The sequence below is a fragment of the Diabrotica undecimpunctata genome, chromosome 9, assembly GCF_040954645.1.
Source record: "Diabrotica undecimpunctata isolate CICGRU chromosome 9, icDiaUnde3, whole genome shotgun sequence".
NCBI lineage: Eukaryota > Metazoa > Arthropoda > Insecta > Coleoptera > Chrysomelidae > Diabrotica > Diabrotica undecimpunctata.
This window is the reverse complement of record NC_092811.1, coordinates 64097493-64108867: the sequence shown is the minus strand read 5'-3', so window position 1 is coordinate 64108867 and position 11375 is coordinate 64097493. Positions and strand designations below refer to the sequence as shown.

Sequence of the window (11375 nt, the reverse complement as noted above, 5' to 3'; positions counted from 1 at the left end):
TAGTAAAACAATAAATAAATTATGTATTTACATTTTTAGGTGTCTCCACCATACATTTTGAAATCTTTCCGACCGTAGGTGAGCCCTTATTTTTAACCCATCTATAAAATTTTTGTTTTTGTAGTAGGCTGCTTCGATATCATTTTTTTGCTTCATGGAAGCTAGATGTTTCTGACTTAAGGCAAGTGAAGTTTGTAGCCGAGCAGTCTTCGACATTTTTCTAGGTGGTTGATTTCTACCTTTTACTTTTTTTGTATTGGATATTCCAACGTTTAGTTGGGTTCCTGATGGGCCTGCAATAATAAAAAATATGTTACAAACTCTCAACGCACATTTTTTAGTTGATTTGACTATTACCCCAATGTTTTTCTCTTCAGTTTCGGTCACAATCTTTTGCTCTACGTTTTCCTGGAAAGAAATTAATAATAGGTACTTTATTCTAAATAATTTTAAAGAGAAGAAGTTACCTTTTCACTATCCATCTCGGCAATATCATATATAACATCCTCAAGAGGAGTTTCTGTAGAAGGCAAGCTCTAAAACATATTTGAACAAAAAATTAGTTTTAAAATATCATTTTACAGTAATGACTAATTTTGAGGAAACCCCAATTTTACTAGAATATATAATACAACGAAACATTTAGTATAAGGTGAAAAGCGACACGGAATGTTTCAACAAATTTTATTTTATTAATATTTATTAAATATACTGGTTCAATTTTGAGCAGCTACTAAACCAGTTCAATTAATTAAAATTAAATGTCTGTAGTAAGAACAGGCTTCAATTGAATTTGAGTTTTACCATAACAAAATTTGTACCTAGCAGAGCACAGTTATAAAAAGTACTTACTTGTTCTTCCAAAGAAAATTCTAATGGGGTTTCTTCAACACCAATCCCATCAGTCTGCATAGTGCTAATCATACTTATTACCTCAGTTTCTGTGTTACTGAGACTGCTGGAACATGCTGGGCCTCCTCCCGTTATATTCCTGTAACGTTTTATGGCAGCATTTTTTGCCTTTGCATTTTTTTTCATATCTTGCTATGTCTGAAAAAAAAAGAAATAAGCTGCTGATTTCAATAATCGTACTTGTCACGATGGCATTTTATTATATAAAAAAACTTACGTTTCTCCATTTTATCCAATCTTTTGATTGACCATTTGGGACACTATTTAAGTTGGTGGTAATTTCTTCCCAAAGTTGTTGGGCTTTTTTGTATGTAAAAGTTGCAGTAAATTGTCCCCTACGCAACTCTTCATGTTGCTCCATGTAACTAATTAATAATTTCTTTTGTGTCTCACACAAAATTTTTTAATAAATAACTAAAAGTCCTTAAAAGTATGGTTTATAATGAACAACTAACAAGAATACAATTCGGATTTCGTGATGCTCTGGGAACACGGGAGGCCCTTTTTGCTGTACAGGTGCTATTTCAGAGATGCAGGGATGTGAATTGTGATATATACGTATGCTTTATAGATTACCAGAAGGCATTTGATAGAGTAAAACATGACAAATTAATGACTCTAATGCAAGAAATTGGAATTGACAACAAAGATCTTAGAATTATCAGAAACATTTACTACAATCAAACGGCCAAAATCAAAATAGAAGACCAGTTAACTGATAAAATTGCAATAGAACGTGGAGTACGACAGGGCTGTATTTTGTCTCCATTGTTGTTCAATATTTATTCTGAATGGGTATTTAAGGAAGCTTTAGACGGTTGTGCGAAAGGAATACTAATAAACGGTGAATGGTTGAATAACATTAGATATGCAGATGACACTATAGTTTTTGCCGATAATCTGAATGACTTACAGATATTAACAAATCGCATAACAGAAGTCAGCAACAGATACGGACTAGCTCTTAACATAAAGAAAACCAAATTTATGACAATTAGTAAAAAACCAATACTAAACGCTCAACTTACAATCAACCAACAGAATATCGAAAGAGTCGAGCAATATACATATCTAGGCACCAATTTAAATAGCCAATGGGACCACTCAACAGAAATTAAACAGCGAATAATAAAAGCAAAAGCAGCATTCGTTAGAATGAGAACTATTTTCAACAGTCGAGACATATCATTAAAAACAAAATGCCGTCTATTGAACTGCTACATATTCACAGTTCTGCTCTACGGAATGGAAGCATGGACACTGACTGTTGCATCTATGAATCGGCTCGAAGCTTTCGAAATGTGGTGTTATAGGCGCATCTTACGTATATCCTGGGTTGACAGAGTTACTAATGTGGAGGTCCTGCGTAGAATGGGGAAAGAATGTGAAAATCTCATGACCGTCAAAACTAAAAAGTTGGAATATCTAGGTCATGTAATGAGAAATCAAGAACGTTACGGCCTTCTCCAGCTGATTCTCCAAGGGAAAGTAAATGGTAAGAGAGGACCGGGAAGAAAACGCATTTCCTGGCTTCAAAATTTGCGAAAGTGGTATAACACGACTACCACTGAACTGTTCCGCGCTGCAATAAGCAAAGTGAAGATAGCCGTGATGATCGCCAATGTCCGGAACGGATAGGCACTTTAAGAAGAAGATAATAACAATAACCAGAATAGACAAGACAAAAGACAACACACTGTGACACTAACAATGCAACTAACCTAATAGCAAAAACTTTTCTTCTTCATTTCGTTTTATCGTGAATATGGTTGTGGCTAGGCCTACAATAGGTACATTTATTCACTGAATAGTGGAGAAGAATAATTACCACTAGTACTTGGCATTGAATCCATATGGTTATCTTAATAACACTAATATGTCGCTAAATAGTTCTTAAAAAAACTGCTTTTTATATAAATACAAACGAAAATTCTAAAAATGTAAGGAATAACGCTGTTGGGAATTTGTATTTATTGTACAGCCAGCAATTGACGGATTTGTAGTAAACTGTTTTTATTTGCGAAAAAACAACTGAAATTCCAAATATATAAAATTAACAATATAAAAAAATAATTAATTCCCATGACTTACTCTTGCTGTCTGCTAAATTATTTAAATTTTTCCCTAATCGGTGACAGTTTTTTTTCTGACGTTTTGATATTATATTTGACATAGTCTATAGAACAGTAGCAACGGGAAATTTTGGGTAACATAATAGAACTAAAAATTAACTAAAAACATTGTATACAAATAATAAAAATAATCATAACACTCCCACCCGGTGCAGTTCTATGGGAAAGAGAGACTGTACCACTTATTTGTCATCATCCTTTTGGTCTTCATTTATTGGTATTACTGCTAATTTTATAACAGGACGTTCATATATTCCATTTTTTGTTTGAATTATTGCTCGTCGCACTTGCCCATCAGGTGATTTTTTAACTTCAATTACCTTACCCTTTGGCCAATTGCATCTTGGTAAATCTTTATGACATATAATTACAATATCGTCCTGTGATACAACTTGTTTATGCCATTTTGCCCGAAGTAGTAGTTCAGGTATGTATTCAGAAATAAAGCGTCGCCAACATTTATTTGCAAATTGCTCTCTGTATAAATAATTAAATTTAAATACTTTAACATCTTCGTTTAAAAATCCAATTGGTTTATCTAGGTTTGAAGATCCAATTAAAAAATGATTTGGGGTTAGAGATTCAGATTCTATTGGAAGATAAGTAAGTGGTCTTGAGTTTACTATATTTTCTGCAGCTATGAGACAACTATAAAGTAATTAGCAGTAGGGTTCCTGCTTGTATCGTCTATTAAAATAGTTAAATTTCAATTAAAATAGTTAAATATCACGTATTTACGTAAATATAGCTATTTTATTAAATTAAATCAAATTCGTTCACAATGGTCATAATTAAATCACACCAAATTATTATCTCTTGTTCCGCTATGTTTATGTGTCATCACCGAACTACTCGTGACCATCGTATTAGAAGTAGAGTGTGACTTCACAATGTCATAACAGAACTACCAGTATTCCATCTTAAGCTGATTAGGACATTAGGAAGTTAGTGACTTAAGCTGATCAGCGTATTAGGAAGTTAGTGTGACTGCACTTGGTAATGAATCATATAACGAAATTTTAACCGCTTTCACTAGGCGCTCCCAGGCCCCACCCATATGTGGTGAAAGGGGTGCGTTGAAGTGAAATTTTAGCTCTGGGCTAATCAGTGAATTGGCTATTAATTTACTGTCAACCTTTTGCAGTTCTTCTCTCAATATTCGTTCAGCTGCAATGAAATTCGTACTTCGATCACAATAAATATGCCTTGGTCGTCTTCTTCTGTTAATATAATTTGTCAAGCATAACGTAAATAAAGCTCTCCATCTTTTCTCCGTCCGTCTTCCAACAGTTACATTTATTGGACCAAAATAATCCATGCTAGTATGTGTTAACGGAGCAGTAAATGTTGTAAGTCTAGTTTTGGCTTAGCAAATTTGACCTTGTAATTTTGACAATTGGTCCTAATCTTATTAACTACTTATCTAACTTTTGGTATATAAAATTTTTGTCTTATCTCATTTACTACAATTTCATGATTTCTATGGTGATATCTTTTGTGATAGTCTTCAATAACTAGTAAATTTAAACGACTTTCTCTTGGTAAAATTATTGGCCTTTTTGTTTCTGAAATAACATTTTTAACTTCAACCAATCTTCCTCTTATACGAAGTAAACCATCTTCATCCAGATATGGCGATAATTTAAATAAACTGCTTGATTTATTAACTGTTTTCTGTAAACTATCAGAATTATTAGTTTTTAATTGTTTTATTTCATTTTTGAAATATTCACATTGAGTTTGTTTTATTAAAATATTCCTAGCATCTAAAAGGTCTTCCGAAGTTAAGGTTCCGGTGCATTTATTAGCCACACGCATTCGTGAAAAATTTTTGTAAATCTTGAAAATGTACATTATTTTAAGCTATTTCCAAAAAAAAATTTTGCTGAATTTCCATTTGTTTAAATAAAAAATGACTTTTAAAATTAAAAATTTCACACTTTTTGGGCGGCCATATTGAGAGTTGACTGCGACGTTTCCAAACCTATAAAAATGTATAGTATCACGAGTATTCTCTATACTTAAAATTTTATATTATATTTTTTGAAGGGAATACTTCTTTTTACGTAATATACGTAATACATGCATAAACACTTATTACTCTGCTCATCGACTTATATATGTAAATACTATTTTAGGATATAATGATAATCTAAATGCAGTAATTAAACATAAATACTAGATAATAATGAAAAACAAAAATGATCAATAAATTCTGTATTATATTTAACAAATTTTGGAAATTACTAAAATCATTAAACAAAACTTTTAAAGAAAAAAATAAGTTTTCTTAAATTTTAAAGAACTGAAATTCTTCTTATTCTTCTTTATAAGCAATTCTGCTTGTTCATTGGCGGATTAATACCTCTATGGAAAGGCTGTCATTCCACTTATCTCTTGCTATTTTGAGGACACTGGTCTCCTCCATTCTGTTTATGTTACACTGTATGTTACATTTTCTTCTAATGTCATCACTTATCTTTTGATCTCCGAGCGTAAATTCCTGTAATTCTTCTCAATACTAAAGAAATGTGCGGTGTTATTATAAAAAAAATTGACAATTCAATAATATTATCTATTAACGATTCATTTTTAAATGAGGAACACTTTACGTTTTTATACTAGCTTCAGTGGTAAATATACAACAATTGGAACTATATGCAATAGACAGTTTACCTGTGCAAGGTCGATACGGAAAATCGTGGGAAATGTTAAAAATAATATATTAAACGTCTTGTTACGTCTAGCAGACAGATGGTGATCTACAGACGTCGGTATTTTTTCCTGGGGTGTGAAATGACCTATCCTAACCTAAACGAAAAAAATTAAGATAAAATATATGAGTACTGTCCTAGGGTATCCCCCATCTCATACCCCAAGAACCTATTCTAACCTAAACAAAAATAATTAAGGTAAAATATATTAATCAGTGTATATTATTAAGATAAAAATATACGAGTTCCCTTCCTGGGGTGTGAGATGACCTACCTACGGACGTCGGTAGGTCATCTCACACCCCAGGAAGGGAACTCAACCTATCTTCACCTAAATAAAAATAATTAAGGTAAAATATATTGATCGGTGTATATTACTAAGATAAAAATGTACGAGTTCCCTTCCTGGGATGTGAGATGACCTACCGACGTCCGTAGGACACACCCCAGGAAGGGAACTCAACTTATCCCAACCTAAACAAAACTAATTTAAGGTAATATATATATATATATATATATATATATATATATATATATATATATATATACTAGCTGACCCGGCCACGCGTTGCTGTGGCTAAAGTTTTTGTTATATTACATTATAGTAAACAATCTAAGAGGAACAATAAGAGAACATCAGTCACGGAGTCCACTATGCTTTTTCACACAGATGGTATTTGTAAAAAAATATGGTGATCTCCTTATTTGACTTTCTACTACTATAACCCTTTAGTACAATGAAATTATTTACGAACAAAGACGAAAATGTTGATGTTGGTATACAAATTCACTCGATTGAGATTTGAAGGGGAAGTACGTTGAACACAATTAATTAAAATGTTCTTACACTTGATATTAAGCAGAAATCAATAGGTACAAAATAAAAATTTATCAGATTTATTATTTCCATTTAATTTTATATCAAATATAAGTATATTACAGTAAATAACATGTGACGCTTAAACTCATGAATGAGGTAGGCAAGGCAGACAGTCTTAAACTTTTATACATTAATATCTATTTTTTTGAATTATAAATACTTTCAATTTCAATTTAATTTAACACCAATCGGTGCACAATGTTTTTGGTTAACCTGTCTTTAGCTAACACAAATAGATTCGACGGTTTCCCAACACGTGAACACGCAACATATAGTTGCCCATGAGAAAAACATGGATTTTCCAAATCTAAACCACAAATGGACATTGTTTGACCTTGAGATTTATTTATAGACATGGCGAAAGCTAAACGAATTGGAAACTGTAGCCTTTTGAAGGATATGGTAGAATCTGATGGTATCATCGGAATACGTGGCAGCAAGACCACTTTTCCTTTAAACTTCCCAGCCAAAATGGTTGCTTCAAGAATGTTTCCGGTGATCTTTTTGATGACCAAACGCGTACCGTTACATAATTGAGGTGGATTCAAATTACGGAGGAGAATAATAGGGGAACCAATCTTTAATTGAAGATTATGTGGTGGCATTCCAGGGATATCTAATGAATTTAAAAATTCAATCGGAAAATTCACACTTTGATTTTTATCAACAACAGTATCGATTGATTTAAAAAACATCAGATCACCTGGTAACAACTGTTGTATCTGGAAGTTAATTTCGTCAACATCAACGTTTTTGGCTGCCAAAATCGCCCGTTGACTAAGCCATTCATAATTCAAATAATTATTCTGTATATCCGGGAAAATACTCTGAATCAATTCATTTTTATCCTGAACAACAGTGCAAAAATTGTCTGGTAGGTTAATGCATTGCGTATTTGGTTGCAGTTCTATTTTACCGTTCCCAATATCTAGTAGTTGTTCGGAAAATATTTGTGCTGATGGATCATTTTGCAATTGTACTCGCATATTTATGGTCAATCGAAGTGTTTCAACACTTCGCCATAAGAATGATTGTTTCAAACATGCATTAATCTCATCCGCGAAAGTAGAGCGAGGTATAACCGGTAAGGTCTGCCGGAAGTCACCAGACAAAAGTAAGATAGCACCACCGAAAAGTTTATTATTGCTGTTTAAATCTTGCATAGTTCTGTTTAATGCTTCAAGTGAATATTTGTGTGCCATTGTGCACTCATCCCAAATTATTATAGAACTCTTCCGCAACACTGCAGCTATTCCACTATTCTTTTTGATGTTACACATTGCATCTGGTTTATTACGACGTCCAATGGCAGCTTGAATGTTGAATGTGCTGTTCGCCCACCATCCAGTAAAGTAGCCGCAATGCCTGACGATGCTACTGCTAATGCGATTTTTTGTTACGACCGTATTTTGGCAAGAATCAACGATATTAAAAATGTCTTACCGGTTTCACCGGGTGCATTCAAGAAAAAAAAACCGCCTTGTTCAGCAGCAACAACCAGCATAATCCGATCATAAATAATTTTTTGTTCTGCTGTCAGTAATGGTGCACTGTTCATGATAATTGTTGCTAAACTTCCATGGTCATATTGATTTTCTCGTTGTAAATCGGTATTGACTAAGTCGGTGGCTGGACGATTAGGTGATGGCATATCATAATGATTAAGTGGTAAATTTGAAATAAGAACACATAAATCCTCGATCAAGACCAATGCTTCATTGTACATCTCTGGTGTATAATCTATGTTTTGGCATTGATTTGTTTGTCTAATTCGGTGCAAGATGTCTTCTGTCATACAATTTTTATATTTTTCCCACAAAGTTTGTGCTTGCGAGGGATAACATGTCGTCAAAATAATTGCAAACAACTGACGAATGTTATTCGGTGTTGATGTCAACGCAGCATCAGCAAGCGTTAAGTCCCAATGGTTATCGTCTTCTAGCAATTGCAGTTCACGACATGCATCCTGGTATGTATTGAATACTCGACCATTAACTGTTCGTAAAAATTCAAAAGACGTTGGTCCGGGAACATTCACCAATAACAAACGTAAATAGAAGCACTCACGTTGCTTTGGATGTACCGTGTAAAGTCTCCCCAATGTCTTAGCTTTGAATATGCCTGTAATGGAAGGATGTGGTTTTCCTTGTTTCCGTGGCTCCCATTTTTTACTGGATTTGTTCCATGTGAAATAACGTGGAACATCACCAAACACCAATGTCTTCGCGAATTGGCCAAAAACATCAGGTTTTTGACACAATGCAAAAAATTCAGTTAGAGTCGTTTTCGGAGCTTCGAACGCTCTTTGGAGAACATTTTCTTCAGTGAAGTATACACGTTGACCGTTTTCAAGATGTATTGCCAGATGTTGGACAGCAGGATCTCTTTCGTGGATGGGAGAGCTGAGATTATGCCAAATAGCTTCATTGCTGCTAATGTATCTGCCCATTTGGTATCGTGCTATTTCGTCATTTTTATTTATGTTTTGTACTTCAAATATGGCCAAATCACTGCCTTTGTTTACATATTTACAAATATACTTAATTGATTTAACAGAACTGCAAAGCTCAACATTGATATGAGCTTTGTAAGTTTTTGAAAGTAGTGGTGAGTATGGTACCACCCACTGATTATCAAACTCAACTTTATTTGGAAAGTTCCACAGTCGCATTGTAAATGTGTGGCCACCATTCTCAGTACTTCTGCGGCGATACATTGGATAACCATCAATATCCGTGATCGTGTGATTCGTATGCGGCTTTGGGAATTTTTTTTTACATTTTCCATTTTCCATGCACGATGACGTCATGTTGAAAGCACCGCATGGCCCATGGATCATGTGTTTGGTGACAATATCAAATAATTCTTGATCAATTAATGGGTCTGGAATTTCGGCTGAAATTATTTGATCGATTTCTTCAGGACGGATTCTATCTTTAAGCCAAACCAAAATGTGGGCATGAGGCAAACCTCGCTTTTGCCACTCTATCGTATACAGCCAACAACGTGTGATACCAAAAATTGAATATGTAACAATAAAATCAATTAAGGATTTCAATTTTTGTTTAAACACACGTGCAGTTAAATCGTGACGATGAATAGCTTGTTGTCCTGGCAATATTAAAGTTTGTATCTCTTCCCAATTCGGATTACATGTGAATGTAATAAATAAATCCGGTCGGCCGTAATGACGTACGTAAGTCATCGCATCTTGTATGTATTCCTGCATGTTCCGTGGACTGCCGATGTAGCTTGAAGGTAAAATGAAAGCATTACCGATGTCATTGGGATTTAAATTTCCATCGATGTTTCCAGCAACAGTATCTCGTAAGTGAATATATTCTTCCGATCGTAGTTTTGCCTGGTTGAATCGAAGGAATCGCAAGCGTTCGCTTTCGACCTTAGCATACATATCAACAATGTATTGATGGAACAGCTGACGATATCGAAGGATATAATTGTCTTGATGTTGCCTAACCATTATTCGGTATGCGTAGTATTTCATTGAGCTAACTTTATTATTTCTGTAATCACCTAAAAAAATAAAAAATAAAATGCAATACGAAATTAAAATCTATACATACAGTAAGAAAGTAAATAGATAATTGTCAAATTTACCGGTATTTGGATCATACTGTTTGATATTAAGGTGATATTCATCTTGTCCTTGCCAAAATATCAATGGATATTGTAGTGCGTCATATGAACGGTGTAGATCCGAAATCGTACTGACAGTGTTGTCTCGCCGTGTAATTTTTATAGATCTTTTGTCAACTGGATCACCAACCATGATAACAGCAACCTCATCAACAGTTGGAGCGTTGAATCTACCAGCATGTTCACCTAATGGTACTTTGTCGGCTTTTATGACGATTTGATAATTGTCATTTTGCAGTCCTGGCGAAACTCTTTTGATCAATTGAATTAGTTAATTGTGATCTTCTAAAAAATTTTCCAATAATATCACAATTGCTCTTTCCTCTGCTTGTTCAATAAAATTATACAGGCACCGAGTCGTCACGCGCTCTTCACAATCGTCCATAAAATAAATTTGAAGAAATTTCGGATTGTTATCAGGCATTGGCATCAGTGATCCGATTTTATGGTACACCTGGCCTTGAATTTTGAATGTAGTTTCAAAATTACGTCCATCGGATGCACGATCGCAAATTTTAGTTGCCCCAAATGACGTCATTTGGAAGCAAGAATTAAATTTGCGTATCTTACGCAAAAATAATTTGGAATCATCTGAATTGCCAGTAAGAAGGGATAATAAAGGCTCCGGCGGAGCGGGTAGAGGTGACAGCACAACTTTTCCTGATGCGCAGCACATGCCGGCTGCTTCATTCCAAAATTTCAATGCCTGACAATATTGACATACTTTATCCATTCCACCGATAGCAATTTTTGAATGCGCTGAGTAGTTAATATCTGGTGCATATTCAAAGGCAAGCCGAACGAATGATGCACGTGTTAATGAGCGGCTGATCCGTTGCCTTTGTCGATCTTGTACTCGTACTGTAGCTATGTTTCGTTCTCGTGCCAGTCTTGTTCTCGTAATATTCTGTTGCAGACTTTCGTCACGCTTTTCTTGAGATTCTTGTGCACGACTTTCTGCAGTCCTGATTCATTGAGCTGCATTTCTTGTTTCGATTTGTTCTGGTAATTGCTGAGCTCTTTCAACACGTTTGCGTCGTGACCCTTTGCTGCTCGCGTTGTTGAGGTTAGATTTTTTCG

General features: G+C 34.4%; 1 protein-coding gene across 1 annotated transcript; it reads right to left on the bottom strand.

Moving 5' to 3' along the window:
- Positions 1–272: 272 nt before the first annotated feature.
- Positions 273–11028, bottom strand: LOC140451001 (uncharacterized). Its single transcript, XM_072544706.1, has 8 exons — positions 10649–11028; positions 10257–10546; positions 8082–10172; positions 7353–7950; positions 853–991; positions 468–536; positions 358–408; positions 273–293 (listed from the first exon to the last, which is right to left on the bottom strand). The coding sequence occupies exons 1-8, from the start codon at positions 11026–11028 to the stop codon at positions 273–275; spliced, it is 3639 nt and encodes a 1212-aa protein (XP_072400807.1).
- Positions 11029–11375: the final 347 nt, after the last annotated feature.